This window comes from Motacilla alba, chromosome 28 (assembly GCF_015832195.1).
Source record: "Motacilla alba alba isolate MOTALB_02 chromosome 28, Motacilla_alba_V1.0_pri, whole genome shotgun sequence".
NCBI lineage: Eukaryota > Metazoa > Chordata > Aves > Passeriformes > Motacillidae > Motacilla > Motacilla alba.
In genome coordinates, this window is record NC_052043.1 from 2,297,851 (window position 1) to 2,315,735 (window position 17,885).

At 63.9% G+C, this 17,885-nt stretch overlaps 2 protein-coding genes across 2 annotated transcripts; both read left to right on the top strand.

The window, feature by feature from the left end:
• Positions 1-1,052: 1,052 nt before the first annotated feature.
• WDR18 (WD repeat domain 18) lies at positions 1,053-9,814 on the top strand. The gene is made up of 10 exons (XM_038164148.1): positions 1,053-1,262; positions 1,841-1,951; positions 3,294-3,427; positions 3,797-3,938; positions 4,498-4,641; positions 4,818-4,882; positions 4,985-5,109; positions 7,858-8,024; positions 8,516-8,584; positions 8,864-9,814. Exons 1-10 carry the CDS (start codon positions 1,053-1,055, stop codon positions 8,993-8,995), a joined length of 1,299 nt encoding a protein of 432 aa, XP_038020076.1. The 3' UTR covers positions 8,996-9,814.
• Positions 9,815-11,352: 1,538 nt separating this feature from the next.
• Positions 11,353-17,774, top strand: GRIN3B (glutamate ionotropic receptor NMDA type subunit 3B). Its single transcript, XM_038163944.1, has 10 exons — positions 11,353-11,900; positions 12,661-13,259; positions 13,699-14,749; positions 15,152-15,297; positions 15,484-15,599; positions 15,833-15,984; positions 16,064-16,228; positions 16,447-16,514; positions 16,639-16,974; positions 17,353-17,774. Exons 1-10 carry the CDS (start codon positions 11,433-11,435, stop codon positions 17,387-17,389), a joined length of 3,138 nt encoding a protein of 1,045 aa, XP_038019872.1. The 5' UTR covers positions 11,353-11,432; the 3' UTR covers positions 17,390-17,774.
• Positions 17,775-17,885: the final 111 nt, after the last annotated feature.

Genomic DNA, 17,885 nt, shown 5'->3' on the forward strand with positions numbered 1-17,885 from the left:
TACAGATTGTATTTAAACGTCAGAATATTTAAGACAATTGTAACCCTGTAAAGTGAAGAAATATTAAAAAAAAAAAAAAAAAAAGTTGAGTTGTTTGGGGTTTCTTGCCCTGGGGGGGCCCAGGGTTGCCCACAGGGCTGTGGGGTATCCGTAGGATTCCCTCATGGATTTGGGGTATGGGGTATCAATGGATTTATGGGGTGATGATAGGATTATGAGGTGTGCGTGGGGTCTCTGTAGGGCTGTGGGGTGTCCAAAGGCACCCTCATAGCTGTGGGGTGCTCATGGGGTTCCCACGTAGCTATGGGGTGGCTGTGGGATTGTGGGGTGTCCATAGGATTGGGAGGTATCCGGGGCATCCTTAGTTTTGTGAGGTGCTCATGGGGTTCCCACACAGCTATGGGGTGGCTGTGGGATTGTGGGGTGTCCATGCAGTCCCTGTGGGTGGTCTATAGGGTCAGGGGGTACCCACGGGTTGCCCACAAAGCGTGGAGGTATCCAGGGCACCCCAAGTTTGTGGGGCACTCATGAATCTTTGTGGGGTCCCCATGAAGCTCTGTGTGTCCACACGAAGCTCTGGGATGATCAGCGAGTCCCCATAGGGCTGTGGAGGTCCATAGGGTTATGGGGTCCCTATAGGGTGCCCCATAACCCAGTGGGGTGCCCATGGGGTCTCTATGGGGTCTCCACAGGGTCCCCATAGGGTTTTGGGGTCTCCTCAGGGTCCCCATAAGCCCGAGGGGTGCCCATGGGGTCCTCATGGGGTTGGGGAGGTCCATAGGACTGTGGGGTCTCCACAGGATCCCCATAGGGTTATTATGGGGTCTCCTCAGGGTCCCCATAAGCCCGTGGGGTGCCCCATGTGCACAGCCGGCGTCCCGGGTCACCCATCCAGCACCGACCGGGGCGGGCCCTGCTGAGCTTCCTGCCGCGTGCGCACCTCCCGCCCCGCGCGGCCGCGGCGGCGCCGCTGCTGATTGGTCGGCGCCGGGCGGGGGAGGCGGCGCTCTGGGCCGCGGCCGCGCTCTCTGTGGCCCTGGCGGACCGCGAAGATGGCGGCGCCCATGGAGGTGGCGCTGGTGTCGGACGCGGCGGGGCCGCTCTGCAACTGCTCGGTCTGGGAGCTGCACTCGGGCTCGGCCCTGCCCGGCTACCGCGGCGGCAACAGCGGCCCACGCGGGCTGGCGCTGCTGGGCGGCGAGCACCTGCTGGGGGCCCAGCTCGGCAAGAGCTACATCAACGTCTGGGAGCTCCAGAGGAAGGTACCGGCGCGGCGGGCGGGCCCGGGCGGCCTCGGCTCGGGGGATGCCTCGCGGGGGAACTCCGGGCCCCGTGAGGGATGTGACGGGGCCACCCCTCCTGAGGAGCCCCCGGCCCTGTGATGAGGAGCCCCTCCGTCTACAGAGCTCCCCCAAATCCATGGTCAGACCCCCCCATGGCTCTTCTCTCCACAATGACCTCCCGTGGCCCCTCTCTCCACAAAGACCCCCCAAGACCCCTCTTTTCGTGGAGACTCCCCTCTGTGCTCGGACACCCCTTCATGGCCCCGTTCTCTGCAGAGACCCCCATGGCCCCTCTCTCCACAGAGACCCCCCCCTGTCCCCGGTTGGACCCTCAGGCCCGCCCTCCCTCCCTTCCGACCCCCATCACCACGGGCAGGTGCCCCCCATCCCTGTGAGACCCCCACAGAGATGCCCGAGCCCTGGTGTTGGGGAGCCCTGTTTGCAGCCCCTTGCCCTCTCTGAGACCCCCACAGAGATGCCCCTGAGCCCCGGTGTCGGGGAGCCCTGCTTGCAGCCCCTTGCCCTCTCTGAGCCCCGCTGTGCCCTCTCTGTGCCAGGACCAGCTGCAGCAGAAGATCATCTGTCCCGGGCCCGTGACCTGCCTGACAGCCTCTCCCAACGGGCTCTACATCCTGGCGGGCGTCGCCGAGAGCATCTACCTGTGGGAGGTACGGGGTGCTGGGGCACGCACCCTCACACCCTGCACGGTCAGGGAGGTCCCCGTCCCTCAAATGTCTGTAAATCCTGGTCCTGGGGTAAAGGCTGTGCTGCCCTCAGCCCATGGGGCAGCTCAGTGAAGTAGGAGTGGGAGGAATTCAGGGAGAGGCTTCACTCTGTCTCCTTCTCCTCTCCCCAAGCATCTCTGATGCCTCAAGGGTCAGGCATTGCTCCCACGAGGCAGCAGCACAGGATCTGGTTTTCCTGCAGCGCTTCTCCCACTTTTCAGCTGTGTATTTGTGTGTGCCCAGGGTGCCAGCAGCCCCTGCTCTGCTCCGGTCGTTGTCCTGCTGGTTAATTACTGCTGGATTAATTTGGGATTACGCTGCGTTCCCAGCACACCACTGAGCAAATGAAAGCAGTGTCTTGTCCTGAGCCCAGGATTAAACCCCAGGATGCCTCACTTGGAGAGCTCCCCGTGCCAGGGCAGGTTTGAGCCTCATGGTGTGAGTGGCTCTACCTGAGCCCATCAGGGTTTGTTTGTACCAAAGTGCTTGTAGCAGGAAAAAAATCCCTGAGGCTGAGCCTGCAGTGGGAGCTGCTGCCTGTGGTGCTCCCAGGTGGGCCCTGCTCCAGCTCCTGTCACCCACAGATGTGTTCCAGAGTGTGGCACTGTCCCTCTGGCACGCTGGAGAGGCTCCATGGAAACCACCATGGAGCTGGAACCAGCCCCTAGAGCTGGGCGTTGTGCTGTCTGTGCAACCCCTTGAATTGAGTTTGAGGTTTGACTTTTTGGTGTAATTCAGGCCACGAGAAGAAGCAGACTCTTATTTTATTTGAGGCTTTTCTCTTTTGGTTCCCTCCCCATCTGCAGCGTTGGCTTTTAATAAGAAATGTTCCAGGCTTGGGGAATTCCTTGTCCACCCTAAAGCCTCTGCTGGCCCAGGACCACGAGCCACCCCTGGGGTGTCCTGCAGCTCTCATCACCCCACTGCCTCCTCCTGAGGACCTGTGGGGGGAGGGAAGGAGCCACCAAAGTAATATGAATATTAAGAGTGAACAAGAAATCTTTACTGCACACTTGTGGCTTGGCCAGAGGAGCAGCTGTGGCATCCCTGGGTTCCAGAGTTAATGTGCCAGGACCCCTTCCACTGCCATGGGCTGAATTTCCCTGTGCTCCTGAGTGCAGGCTGTTGCTCCAGCTGCACCTCAGTGGTGTCAGTCACTGTCCCGAGGTGCCAACAGGCTCACGGGGGCAACAGAACCCACCCTTCCCCCTCACTGCACCAAGGGCAGGGCGCCACGTGATCCCAAGACATCCTTGACTCCCTCCTGCCCTTCCCCTCACTCCAGGTGTCCAACGGGAACCTCCTCGCCATCCTGAACCGACACTACCAGGACCTCACGTGCCTCTGCTTCACCGACGACAGCAGCCACTTCCTCTCAGGGGCCAAGGACTGCCTGGCCCTGGTGTGGAACCTCTACAAGTAAGGGGGGCTGGGGGGCGCAGGGATTTTGGAGCAGGAGATCCCTCTGTGCCCACAGCTGCGTCTGTGCCCTCCTTGCAGACAGGGAGCCTTTCCTCGGGGTCTCATCTGTGCTTCTTGGGAGCAGGCAGATGGTTCTGACTTCTTTCCCTGGGTGACACAGGGGGGACTGTGCCCTTTACCCAGGGTCTTTGTCCCTGTGGGATGGGGATCTCAGCCTCGGTATCCGTGTGCCATGGCTGCCAGCAGCTCCCGTGTGCCACTTGCTCCCTGCAGCCAGGAGAGGCGTTCCCAGTGGGATCAGAACCTGGCCCAGCTCCCCATGGGGCTCTGTCCTGGCTGACCTGCCTGTCTGTGCTCTCCCCACAGCGTGTTGCAGGCAGAGCCCTCCCAGATCCCTGACCCCCGGCACGTCTGGTCCCGGCACAGCCTCCCCATCACCGACCTGTGCTGCGGCTTCGGAGGGCCCCTGGCACGGGCTGCCACCGCCTCCCTCGACCAGACAGCCAAGGTGAGCCTCATTTTGGAGGTGCCAGACCCTGCGGGGTCACAGCCGGGCTCCTGCCAGGTAGCAGGAAGCTGTCCCTGTCCCCGAGCTGTCCCCAAGCTTTGCCGGGTTGCAGTGGCTTAATTTCTTGGCTGTCTCTGCAATGACTCAGAGCTGCCAGAGCTGGGCTCTGCCTCTCCAACAACAGCAGTTCCTCTGCACCTGCCCCCAGGCTGGACTGCTGCAGTCCCTGTTGTCCTGGGAATGTCGGGGTCAGCTCCTCTGTTTTCCATTGCTGATGTCCACAGGGAGCAGAGCAGGCTGGAGCCTGTGGGGCAGGAGCTGCCCTGGGGGCAGGATGGCCACAGAGAGGGTTCAGAGCTGCTTTGAAGCTGCCTTGGGAAAATTCTCTCCTGCTCACAGAGAGGCTGATCAGGGTTCTGCCTTGGACTCAGTTTCCCAGCCACAGCCGGGAGGGAATGCCAGGGTGGGAGTGCCAGTGTGGGGTTCCAGGATATCAGTGTTCCTCCAATCCTGCCATTAACATTCTCACCCCTGACTCTCCTGTCCCCTCTCACTCCAGCTCTGGGAAATCTCGTCTGGGGAGCTCCTGCTTTCCGTGCTCTTCGACGTGGGGATCATGGCTGTGACTCTGGACCTCTCTGAGTACCACATGTTCTGCGGGGGCATGGACGGGTCCATCTTCCAGGTCGACCTCTGCGCCTGGGTGAGTGTGGGGCTGCAGGTGTGCCCTGTCACCCCGAGCCTGGTGGGACCTGCCAGGGCAGAGGAGGGCCTGGTTCCCCTGTGTCTCCTATGCCCCCTCCAAACATGGTGATGAACCTGCTGGATTCAGCCTTCCTGAATTTTAACCCCTTTCCCTTCCTTTCTTCACTTCTGCAGCCAGTTCAGAGAGACAGGACCTTCCAGACAGAGCAGGAGAACGGGAAGGTCTTTAAAGGGCACAGGTGAGGAACCAGACATACCTGCCAGCCACCATCTGCCCACCTCACCAGCTTCTGGCAGTCCTGGGGTCATCCTGAGTTTAAACATCCTCTTCCCCATTCCAGGAACCAGGTGACGTGTCTGTCAGTCTCCACAGATGGCAGCCTCCTGCTCTCGGGCTCTCACGACGAAACCGTCCGGCTGTGGGACATCCAGAGCAAGCAGTGCCTGAAGACGATGAATCACAAAGGTAGGAATGTCCTTATCTCCAGGATCCTCGCTGCCAGAGGCTGCTGCTGTCTCACCTGTGCTGCCCTGGGCTCTGCAGGTGTGTTTGTGCCCCTTGCTTCACGCCCTGGGAAGGGCAGAGGCGTTGCAGGGAGCCCGGGCTGTCTAGAGCGGTGCCGTGACCTTGCCCCATGTGTTAACAACCCCCTGTGCTCTGTCAGGAGTGAGTCATGGATTTCACCCTGTCACTGAGGCCACACGGGATCCTCCTCCTTGTTTTCCCAAGGCAGCAGTCACCCCACACACACCCCAGCTGTGTCTGGAGGGGAGACAGCTCCGTGACCCCGGCACTGAGTGCCCGTGAGCTCATGGGGCCTGAAGTGAATCCCATATGAGCAGCTGTCTGGGATTTCAGTCTGATGGCTCCAGTAAATTGCAGGAGCAGCAGTTGGGTGCCTCAGCTACCTCAGAGCAGTGGGGATTTACCCCTCCTGCTGTTAACTGTGTTCCTCCCCCAGCTGTGGTGGTTTCTGGCCCCAGGTGCCACAGTGACCGGTGGGGCTGCTTTGGGCATGGCCCAAACCCCTCCCAAAGGTGATGGTGGGGACAGCCAGTCCCCGTTCCTCTGTGGTGGCTGAGCTGCTGCCTCGGGGCAGTCTCTGGAAGCTGGGCTGCCTGCAGAACCTTTTCCTCTTCTCTTTGGCTGCCAAGGACCATCCCTAATTGGGACCCACTGCAGCGCCCATCCGGCCTGGCGCCGCTGGCACCAGAGGGTGAGAGCAGCCCAAATGGAGCTGTGAGTCATCCCAGGAGGGGGGGCAGCCTTTGGCTGAGAGCCGGGCATTGGAGTCCTCCCGAGGCTGCAGGGAGGAATGGACAGAGCAGCCTCTTCCCAGGAGGAGCAGCACCAGGCTGACCCCAAGCCGTGGGTGCTCCGCTGGCTCTCTGCTGCCTGTGGGCAGGGATTTGGTTTCCCTGGCAGCCTTGGCACTGGCATGACTGTGTGTGCTCAGCCATAGGCTGGGAGTCCAGCACCCCGAGCTGTGCCCTGGGTCTGGAGTCCCCGTGGGGCCCTGCAGCCTCGCAGTGGGGGGAATCTGCTGCCCCAACCCAGCCCCCCTCTCCATGGATCCCTGTCCCCCCTTGGCCTCTCTGAGCAGAGGCATGAGCCCCCCAGCAAGGTCTGTCCCTGCTGCCTCCCCAAGGCAGAGGTGACAGGGCTCTGACGTGGTGATGTGACAGCAGCCTCTGGCCCAGTGTCCCCGGGACAGCGTGGTCCCTCTGCTTGCTGGGCACGGGGGTGGCTGGGGGCACACAGGACCCTCTGCCCCCCCCTCTCAGCACTGCTGCAAATAAATCCAAGGAGCTGGAGTGTGGCTCAGGGCCAGGCAAGCAGGCCAGTGCAGGGGGCTGTGTCACCAAAGGTCGCTCGTCCTTGGCAGGGGCAGAGCAGGTGGACTTTGAGAAGCCAGGCTGCTGCTCCTGGGTAATGAGCTGTGGCAGCGCTGGTGAGGCAGGGCTGGCACCACTCTGGGGGGAAGCAGGAGACCTGTGGGACGAGGCTGGGAGCCAGCCCTGCCCCCAGATCCCTCCGGGCCTCAATTCCCATCGTGTCACACGAGCTCCATCCTTGTCTCTGCAAACACAGCGTGGCACACACCGTCCCCGAGGACTCCCCCTGCAAGGCCATCCTGGGGCTCTGGCTGATGGGTGCTGCTGGCAGCTCTGTCTTGCAAGCTGGGTTATTTGTTTCCCCCCAGCTAAGCCTGGTCTCCGTGCCCAGGCTGGCCCAGGCCTTGGGGCAAGGTGATCTGCTACAGCACCTGCATCTGCACTGGGGCCCCAGAGTAGCTGTGAGGGCTGTGTCCAGGTGGTGACCAGGTTTGGGGAACTCTGGGTTCACTCCTGAGATTTTCTCCTCTCCACCTTTCCTCTCGAACTGCTCCATGAGCTGCCAGTGCAGTGGGAATCTCACTGATGGGCACTTGCTTCAGGAGCACCATCATCTGGTCTTCAAGGAGGGAGTGAAGCCATCAAGAGTTGGCCAGGAGCAGCTTTGGGGCCAGGCACTCAGCAGAGCTGCTGGTGGCACCCAACCTTGAATCCTGGCAGGATCAGATTTGGGAGCAGGCTCTGGAGGGGTGGATGGTGGTGACAGAGCCCTCATCCGTGTCAGAGCTGCTTCTGTCTGTCTGCTCTGCAGAGACCAAAATCCTCCAGCAACTCCAAGCCTCCCTGGGCCCCACCATGTCCCCTCCTCACCCTGCACCCTTCTCCACAGCCCTGGCAGCCCCTGTCAGGTGCATGTGGACCATCCTCACCCTGCCTTTGCCCAGGGGAGACGGATGGTCAGACTGTGCTAGCAGTGGCTGAGCTGCCCTGCCCCCTGGATGGGGGTTGGGGGCTGCTGTGCCTGACAGGGCGTGGGGGACAGCGGTGGGAGCTCCCAGCAGCTGGGAGGGGGCGGCAGCAGCCGTGGGTAAGTGCAGTAATTAACGCAGCGCAGTAATTAACGCGCTCATCAGCTCTGCCGTGGATCGTGGCAGCACGGAGCTGCTGCTGGATGGCAGCTCAGGGTGGGGGGAGGCCGGGCTCTGCTCCCCGGGGGTCTCAGCCAGCCCCGAGAGCTGCAGCTGCTGCTGGGGAGGGTGGAGAGTCCTGGGCCCCGCCTGTGCCAGGGTCGTGCTCGCTGTCCTCGGGGCTGCCCGAGGCCCCTGCCTCTCCAACCCACCAGGGTCCAGCCTGACCTGTCCCCTCTGTCCCTGCACAGGTCCAGTGACGAACGCCTTCATCGTGCTGGCCCCTGCCAACATGTTCAACCCCGAGGGGAAGCCCAGCGTGCCCCTGCCCAAGTTCAGCAGGCACCTGCACGGCACCGAGAGCAGCGACGAGCCGGGCGCCGAGGGGGTGACGCTGCGCCTGGGGCTGCACCAGCAGGTGCTGGGGGCAGCTGGGGAGGGGGCACAGACATCCAGGAGGGGTTGTGCCAGAGCAAAGCTTCTCCTCCAGCTGGTGAAACCCGTTCCTGCTTCCTCCCCATCCTGGCTGCTGCAGTCATTTGTCCTCCCAGCCCCGTGCTGCAGCGTGGGCTGGCTTTGCTGTCCCACCATTCCCTGGGCATAGCTGTCCCCGGGCAGGGAGGGTCACACCCCATCAGTGTCCTGCCCATGCCAGCCTCTCTGCCAGTGGTCGCAGAGCTGCTCCCCACTGTCAGTGTCTGTCTCTGGGTGAGTGACAGTGGCAGTCCTGCCAGAGCTGATGGATAAGCTCCCTGTTGGCTTGGTGGCAGCAGGCCAAGGGGCTGTTTGCCTGACACAGGGGACAGCAGGATGGATCACCCAGGCTCCCTCCCATGGGGAATCCAGTCCAGGGGCATGGGGAGAGGGTCTGTGTCTGCTCTGCCAACTCCTCCATTCTGGTCCCTGCAGGAGCCTGGGCAGAGCTACCTGGAGAAGGCAGAGAGGATGTACTCGCAGATGTACTCGACGAGGGAAAAGGTGAGAGCTGCTCCCAGGCTGGGAACTGGGTACTGACCCCTTGAGGGGGATCCTTGTCAGCTGATCTGACTCATGAGGCCCCGAGCGAGTTGGGACACTGGAACAGGAGAAAAGAACCCTAAAATCTGCTGGGGCCATGGGCAGGAGGGGCTGCACTTGGAGGAGGAGGAGGAGGGAGGGGACCGAAGGGTTTGGCGTTTACTGCTGGGGAAGGAGCAGCAGCCTGTGCCTGTCAGAGCTGAGGCCCTGACACTTGTCTGTTGCGTTTTCGTGTCACAGAACCTGGTGGGAGACCAGGAGCACCTGACGATCCAGGTGAGCGAGCTGGAGGAGGAGGTGAGCAACCTCCGCAAAATCAACAAGGACCTCTTTGACTTCTCCACTCGCATCATCACCAAACCAGCCAAGTGAAGAGGCTGCCCCCGCCCTCGCACCCCTCCGCCTCTCCCTGTCCGGCTCCTGGGGAAGAACCGCCCGCCCTCGGGCGCCGCCCGGCCGGCTGCGAGCACCCGGCTCACCTTCCCCCCACCCGGCACACGCCGCCGCCTCCGCCTGCTCCGTGACGCGGGGCTGAGACCGGCGAGGGGACAGCACAGGGACCGTGTTCACTCCGATTCGGGGCCGGGGAGCACTCGGGCGGCCGCTGCAGGAGGAGCGTCGCTGGCTCCTGGGAGGGCTCAGGATGCGGCTCCTGCTCCTTCCCCGTTTCTTCCCCCGCCCCTTTTTTGTTTCTTTTCGTTACTTGACCCTGCAGTGCAGACAGAAAAGTGTTTTTTTTCCTCTCAATACCGGTTTGAGATTGGATTTTGGAGACCCCCTTCTGCCCACCCTGTCTTGGGGATTGCTGCTCAGTGCCGCCGGACCCCGCGCTCTGGACAGCAGAGGCTGAGGGGCTCCTGCTCTGGGGGTGCAGCGGGGGGCCCTGGCTGCCAGGGCTGAGGATGGGGCTCCTGATCTGTCTGGCAGGCAGAGCCTGGGGTGTCCCTGGGCTTGGAGCACAGCTGGTGGTGGTTTGGGGGCACAGGGTCACTCTGGGGAGGGGCGGGGGGACCAGCAAGGTGCTATTTCCAATCTCCTCAGTCAAGAATTTATATATATTTGGATCCAACGACTCTGTTTTCACGGTGTTTGGGGACTCGGCCTTTTGTATTGTCACAGCATGGCAGCGGGGGTTGTGGGTTTTGTTTAGGTTTATTTTTTACATAAAAAGATTTGGTTTTTATAGTGAAAGATGCCCGTGTTGGTTTCTTTAACAACCCTTGCATGGCCACAGACCTTGACCATCTATCTCTGCATCCCTGGGCTGCCCACTGGGAGTGGGAAAGTGCTTCCTTATCCCCAAACTGCCCTGTTGCCTTCACCCCGAGGGTCCTTCCCTGTCCCTACGGGGTGTTGAGGTGTCCCCTGGCCATCCCTCTGCGTCATACCCCCCTCCCATTCACTACACCAAGTGCAGATGATTTAAAGTGCATTTTAAAACCACAGCATCCGAGCATCCCCAGCTCCCGCCAGTTCCTGAGAAGATGCTTTTAGCTTAATCACTGGAGCTGTTCCTTTCCCTTCCTCTCCTGCTCCTCCTCTTCCTCCCAACGTTTTGGATCAACATTCATCAGCTGCAGCAGGAACCGTCACCCAGAGCCAGGGGCTGCAGTGGGGCAAGAGGTGGGGGCACATCCCTGCTCCAGGGAGCCCTCAGACCCCCAGGCATGCAGACCCCAGAGCTCCCTCCCAGTCACCCCACACTTGCCCAGTCCCCCCCAGTGGGGTTCCTGTTGGGGTGATGCACTTAGAGCAGAAGGGGCTTCCCAGAGAGCCCCCCCTGTTCTGTGCCTGGTGTTTGGGGGGTTTCATTCCAGGACCCTGCTGCCCCTCCTGCGTGGACAGTGGGGGCTGTCCTGTGTTTATCCCCGTGAGGAGCTGCAAGGGGGCCCGTGCTCAGGGGGAGTCCAGCACCCCACGACCCTCCGTGCTCTGGCGGGATTTGAGCTGCCCTCCCTGCAGGGCCGGCTCCGCAGGAGAATTCGTTAGCTGTGACTCATTACATTTATCGATATTACATGAATCGATACTTTTTGCCAGATGGATTTTGGCTCCATCCTTCATTTTTCCTTATTAATTTAGCGTGGCTCCGGCCCCGGTTGCTGGTGTTTGTGCGCCGGTGGCAGGGACCCTTGGGCTGGGTTGAGCCTCAGTTTCCCTGATGAGGATGAGGAGGGTGACCCCGTGTCCCCTCCCTCCGCGGAGGAAGGCTGTGCCGCCGCTGCCCTCTCCCCTTCCTCACGCAGCAGAAGGAATCGCTCAGCCTGGACCCGCTCGGCCCCGGGACCCCCCGGTACTGAAGCTGTGCCTCAGACTGAGGAGGGGTCGAGGGGCCGGGCTGGGGGCCTTTCCCGGGACGGAGGCTCAGTTCACGGCCCGGGACCCACCCGAGGGGCTTTCCGTCGGGGGCCGAGGAGGCGGATGAGGAGGAGGAAGAGGAGGAACACCCCAGCGGTCCAGAGGTAGCCGGGACCACCCTGGGATCAGCGGGCACCTCTGCGCCAGGGGACCCCAGGGTGGCAGCGCCCGGAGGGCAGCCCCGCGCGGGTGGGGGCCCCGTTGGCTGCGGGGGGCAGGGAGGGGGGGACCGGCGCCGTGCGTGGGCGTGGACGGGGCGGCTGCGGGCGGGTCCGGCGCTGCGTGGGCCGGGTCCGGCGTGCCCCACCGCGCACCGGGGGCTGCGGGGGCTCGGCGCTACCCGGGGAGGGGGGGCCCCGGCGGGACCCGGCCGGAGGTCCCTGCCCGCAGCCGGAGCCGTCCCCGGCGGAGCGCAGAGCGGCGGGGCCGGTGCGGGGCCGGCGCGGGGTGCATGGCGGGGCTGCGGGCGCTCTGGCTGCTGGCGGCGGCTCTGGGGGCGGCGGGGGGACACCCGCATCCCTGCCGCGTCCCGGCATCCCCCGGCCCCGGCCTCGGCCCCGGAGCCGGACCCACCGTGCGCCTCGGGGCGCTGCTGCCGCCCGCGCCCGCCCGCGCCCGGCTCCGCGCCGCGCTGGCCCGAGCCGCCGGTAGCGGTACCGGCCCCGGGGGGAGCCCCGGGGAGGTGACGCTGCCCCACAACCTCAGCCTGGAGGTGGTGGGGGGCGGCCCGGCGGCGCGGGACCCCGGCTCGCTGGCGCGGTGGCTGTGCGGGGCTCTGGCGGGGCGCGGCGTGGCCGCCGTCCTGGCGCTGCCCCGCTCCCGCCGGGAGCTGCTCCAGCTCGACTTCCTCGCCGCCGCCCTCCAGGTCCCCTTCGTCAGCATCCTGGACACCCGCTGGCCGCTGCCTTTTCGAGCTCAGGTGAGACCCGCAGCGCCGGCACCGCACGCAGCTCCCGTCCCTGCTCGCCGGCTCCGTCCTCGCTCCCGTCTCGGCTCCGTCCGTGCTCCCGTCCCGATCCCCGTCCCGGATCCATACCAGCTCTATCCCGATCCCCGTCTCGACTCCATACCGGCTCTGTTCCGCGGGTCCTCCTGCCGACTCCGACCTGCCTCCGATCCCGATCCCGATTCCAGCTCCAATTCGGAATCCCAACCACTCATCCTTGCTGCATCCCGACTGCCTCCGGGCTCCATCCCGGCTCTGTTCTCCCTCTCTCTTCTCTTCCACCCCGGCCCCATCCCATCCTCATTCCCACCTCCATCCTGCCTCTACCCCAGCCTCATCCTGTGCCCCATCCTGGCTGTTTGTCTCCCATCTCAGCTCTATTCCAGCCCCCTTTTGGCCCTCATTCCAGCCCTATCCTGGCTCTATCCCAGCTCCCATCTCAGCTCTCTCCTGGCTCCTTGCCCAGCTCTATCCCAGACCCAATTCCAGCTTTCACTCCGAGGTAAGTTCCCTGGTTCCTCTGGAAGCTCTGCAGCCCTCAGCCCCAGCCCCAGCTCCATTCTGCCTCCGAAGGGCTCTGGGACGTGTCCTGGCAGTGCACCCCAGACAGGAACCGGGCAGGGGATGGGCAGGGAGTGTGGGATGACCTCAGGGCACGTGGGTCCATATCTGGTGCTGCCTCTGGGCTCTTCCCGTGGGCAGGGGCACATCCACGACCCTTGTGTGTTGGCAGAGCCCCTTCCACCTCCACATGGACCGGCAGAGCTCCCCGGAGACGCTGGTGGATGTGCTGGTGAGCATCCTGCAAGCCAACAACTGGCAGGAGACCAGCCTGGTGCTCTGCCACCCCTGGGACATTGACAGCTTCCTCGACCTCTGGGCCCAACGTTCCCAGCTCTTCCTCCGCACTGTCCTGGACCTGGGCTACCTGGATGAGCCCAGGGCCACCCGCTACCTGCGGCAGCACGGGGACCGTGTCAGGACCCTCTCCAGCCCAGTGCTGCTGCTGGGCTGTGACCTGCACCACGCTCGACTCGTCTTCCAGGCGGCCGAGGAATCGGGGCTGCCACCGCAGGAATTCCACTGGATGCTGGGCTTCCCGCTCAGCACCAGCGAGCTGCAGACCGAGGGCCTGCCCCTGGGGCTGCTGGCCTTTGGGGAGGTCAGCCGGCCACCGCTGGAGCTCTTCGTGCAGGACACAGTGGGACTGGTATCCCGGGCCATTGCCCACGCTGCCCGCGGCCTCCCCGACCCTGCACAGCTGCAGACCACGGGCAGCTGCAACGAGAGGCACCGGGCAGGCAGCAAGTCCCCAGGGCTCTTCCTTGCCCGGTAAGGGGGTGCCGGGGGCTTCTCTTTTCCCCCATCCTGGCTCTGTGGTATTGGGGTACATGGGAGGATTCTGCCCCAGACCCGGGCTGGGGTAAGGGCAGAGCCAGGGGACCCCTGGGCTCAGGGCAGTGCTGTCCCCAGCGTGTGCAGCCACCACCGTGGGGCTCGGACCCCCAGGACATGGTTAGCACTGCACAGAGGGGATGTGTCACTTCAGATCTCCTTAACAGCGCCCGAGCACGGTCACTCTATAAATATTAATAACTCTGGCCCCAGCAGCACAGCGAGCTGCGGGGCAGCGCAGTGGGGCCACATCCTGCTGCTCCTCCTTGACCTTGTCCCTGCCCACGTCGGGCACGTCCCGCTCCCAGCTCCCAGCCTCATCCCTCGGTCCCAGCTGACCCTGAGCACTGGAGCAGTGAAACCCTTTCCTTGGCAGGTTCCTGGCCAACACATCCTTCCACGGCCAGACGGGGCTGGTGCGCGTGGAGAACACGGCACTGGTGAGGCCGGAGCAGCAGTTCCGCATCTGGAGCCTGCGGAGGGACTCGCAGGGGGTCCCTGCCTGGATGACAGTGGGCACCTGGAGCCACGGCAAGCTGGAGCTGGAGGAGGTTGCGTGGCAGAGCCAGCGGCAGCACAAGAGCCCCAGCGAGGCGGCCGAGGGGGCTCGGACACGGCTGAGGGTGGTGACGTTGGTGGAGCACCCCTTTGTCTTCACCAGGGAGGTGGATGAGGAAGGGAACTGCCCGGCCGGGCAGCTCTGCCTGGACCCTGGCACAAACGACTCGGCTGTGCTGGACGCCCTCTTTGAGAAGATTGGCAATGGCAACGGGTCAGTGCCACAGGAGTACAAGAAATGCTGCTACGGGTACTGCATCGACCTGCTGGAGAAGCTGGCCGAGGACATGGCCTTTGATTTCAAGCTCTACATCGTGGGCGATGGGAAATACGGCGCCTGGAAGAACGGACGCTGGACGGGACTGGTGGGGGACCTGCTCAGTGGCACGGCCCACATGGCCGTCACCTCCTTCAGCATCAACTCGGCGCGGAGCAAAGTCATCGACTTCACCAGCCCCTTCTTCTCCACCAGCCTGGGCATCCTGGTGAGGACCAAGGACACGGCGTCGCCCATCGGGGCCTTCATGTGGCCCCTGCACTGGACCATGTGGGTGGGCATCTTCGTGGCGCTGCACATGACCGCACTCTTCCTCACCCTCTACGAGTGGAAGAGCCCCTACGGAATGACTCCCCACGGGCGCAACCGCATGAAGATCTTCTCCTACTCCTCAGCCCTCAACCTCTGCTACGCCATCCTCTTTGGGCGCACCGTCTCCAGCAAGACGCCCAAGTGCTGCACCGGCCGCTTCCTCATGAACCTCTGGGCCATCTTCTGCCTCCTGGTGCTCTCCAGCTACACGGCCAACCTGGCAGCTGTCATGGTGGGGGACAAGACCTTTGAGGAGCTCTCAGGCATCCATGACCCAAAGGTGAGCGAGTGTCCTGCTGCTTCAGGTGGGCTGGGAGAGGGCTGAAGGCCAGGGACGGGGCTGAGGGGGTGCTGTCCTTCCTTCTGCACCTTCCTTCTTCTCTCCAGCCCCAGTCCTGCATCTTGGCCCCTCCTAAGAGTGGAGGGGTCTTTGAGACCCTCAGAGAGCTTTGTGTGTGAATCCCACTGGAGTTAAATCCCAGCTCCAGGGCAGGGGGAAGAGGGCTGAGTTCAGGCTGAGGCTGTTCTTGGGGAAGCTCCTTCCCAGATATCCCCAAGAGACGCTGCCCCTCTGGGGCTGCCCAGACACCATGCCTGGGACTCAGGGCTGGGGACACATCCCCAGGGAGTGGGGACACGTTCCTGGGGCCAGGGGTGCTGATGCTCTGGTGCCTCCTTCCAGCTCCATCACCCCTCACAGGGCTTCCGCTTCGGCACAGTGTGGGAGAGCAGTGCTGAGGAGTACATCAAGAAGAGCTTCCCCGAGATGCACGAGTACATGCGGCGCTACAACGTCCCCACCACCCCCGACGGCGTCACCATGCTCAAGTGAGGGGCAGGGAGAGCGTGAGGGGTTCCCCCCACCTTTTACCTCTCCCAGGGCATCTTTTGCCCTGGCCCTGGAGCCTGTGCACCTCCCAGAGCCCCCCACCTCTGGGAGGGGTGTCAGGCTGGGGGCACGCTGGACAAGGGGGGAGCAGCCCCTCCCTGAGCATCTCCCCCATGTCCCCACAGGACAGAGCCTGCCAAGCTCAACGCCTTCATCATGGACAAGTCACTGCTGGATTACGAGGTCTCCATTGACTCTGACTGCAAACTGCTCACTGTGGGCAAACCCTTCGCCATCGAAGGTTTGGGGGGGCTGTGCTGGGAAGGGAGTCCTGCTGTGTGTATGTGATGGGGCTGGGGTCCCTCTGTGTGTGTGTGATGGGGCTGGGGTCCCTCTGTGTGTGTGTGATGGGGCTGGGGTCGTGCCCTGCCACAACCACGCAGGGTGGGGAGCTGCCCCCTCCATGGTGGGCACTGGGGGGCTGCACCCCCAGTCCCAGCACTGCCCCTCTCTCCCCCCCCTCACCGGGGCCAGGCTATGGCATTGGCCTCCCCCAGAACTCCCCGCTGACCTCCAATGTCTCCGAGTTCATCAGCCGCTACAAGTCCTCGGGCTTCATCGACCTCCTGCACGACAAGTGGTACAAGATGGTGCCCTGCGGCAAACGCGTCTTCGCCGTCACTGAGGTGCGGCGGCGCCTCGGCCGGGGGGGCTCTGGGGTCCGACACCCCCCGCAGCCCAGCCCACACCCCCTACCACCCGCAGACCCTGCAGATGGGCATCTACCACTTCTCGGGGCTCTTCGTGCTGCTGTGCATCGGGCTGAGCGGCTCCCTCCTCACCTCGCTGGGCGAGCACGTCTTCTACCGCCTCGTCCTGCCCCGCATCCGGCGCAAGAAGAAATTCAACTACTGGCTGCACACGAGCCAGGTGGGGCAGGGGAAGGGGCTCGCACAGCGCCCCAAAGACCCCTGAGCCCCTGTGGCCGCTCCCTCCTAAACCACACCACCTCCTCCAGCCCCGGGCCACCCAGCCCTGTTTAAGCCCTGAACCAGACCATCACCTCCAGACCATCACCCTCCCATTAATCCCTGGCCTGTGAACCTCCAGTCCATCCCCCCAGCTCACTCTTGCCACGTTCCCCACAGAAAATCCATCGGGCTCTGAACATGGGCACGGAGGAGCAGAAGAGCCAGCAGCTGAAGCTGGAGCAGAGGTGCGGCTGGGACTGGGAGCCTGCCCTGCTCTCCTCCTCCTCCTCCCTGGGGACAGCCAGAGCTCCGTGGGGCTGCGGAGGGACCCCAGAGCAGCCAGATCCCAATTCAGCCCTCCCCACCCAGGTGCGAGCCCCAGCCGAGGCCGGCAGCGGCGGCAGCGCAGCCCTGGAGCGCCCTGCGGAAGGAGGCGCGGCGGGTGCGCTTCCAGCTGGACAGAGCCACCCCCGAGGCCGAGGGGTCCCCTCCGCGGCACCCCGGGAACGGGCGGCCGCCGCAGCCCCTGGACAGAGCGGCCGGTGAGAACGAGCTCCAGGAGCTGGAGGAGAAGATCCAGGAGATGCGGGACCAGCTGCGGGCGGCGCTGCTGAGGAAGAGCGAGCTGGTGGCCGTGCTGGGCACCAACAAGGGCGGCCGGCCACTGCCCGCCCCGCTGGCCACCGGGGGAGACCGGGAGGAGAGGTGAGAAGGGGGGCAGGGACCCCCCAAAACATCCCAGGGGCAGGGCAGGGCAGGGCAGGCGCTCCTCCGGCTCAGAGGGGGAGTGGAAGGAAAAAAGGGAGAGGGGATGGCCTGGGGCTGCCCCAGCTCTGCAGGTTTTGTCTCTTCCCCCCCCGTCCCTTCTGCTGGCAGTGGGGGCTTGAAGGGCCGGGAGGTTCTTCCTGGAGGGGTGAGAGGTCCCCGCAGCGCCGGGACAAAGCTCAGCCCCGCGCCCCCGCTCTGTTTTTACACCACGTAAATAAAGATGACGAAGGAAGACGAAGTCTGCTTTTCCTCTTCCCCAAACGCAGCCAGGGCTGGCTGAGAGCAATCCTTCCCCTTCCCCTCCTGCCTCCGCAGGCCCGGCTCAGCCCCGCCGCAGGACGGCCGTGATTAGGAGGAGGAGGAGGAGGCAGAGGAAGCTCCCACATGCACGGCGCAGGAGGACAGGCCGAGACCGGAACCTCCCTCTGGAGAGGCAGCTCCAGCTCCAAAACCGGGCTGATCCCAGAGCCACCGCAAGCAGAACCGGAGCCTTCCTCGGGCGGAGGGTGAGGGATGGAGACGCTGCACGGGGAGCGGGACAGGCTCGGCTCAGGGCTCTGCCCGCCCCTGAGGATAAGGAATAGCTCCCCATGGCACTACAGGCGGCTGTGGAAGGAGCCGGAGCCCTGCAGCCCCTCCCCGGGCACGGAGGCTGCCCAGCAGCACCGAGCATGGCCGGGACAGGGCTGGTGCTCGGCCCTCTGCCCTGCCACCGCCCCTGCACACTGCGAGGGGACAGATGGTGACACCCCAGGAGGAGGCACCGCCAGGACTGAGCATCCACCTCGCTGCACCCCCCTGCCCCCAGGACTCCCATACATCAGCCCAGCACAGCCGTGGGCAGGACA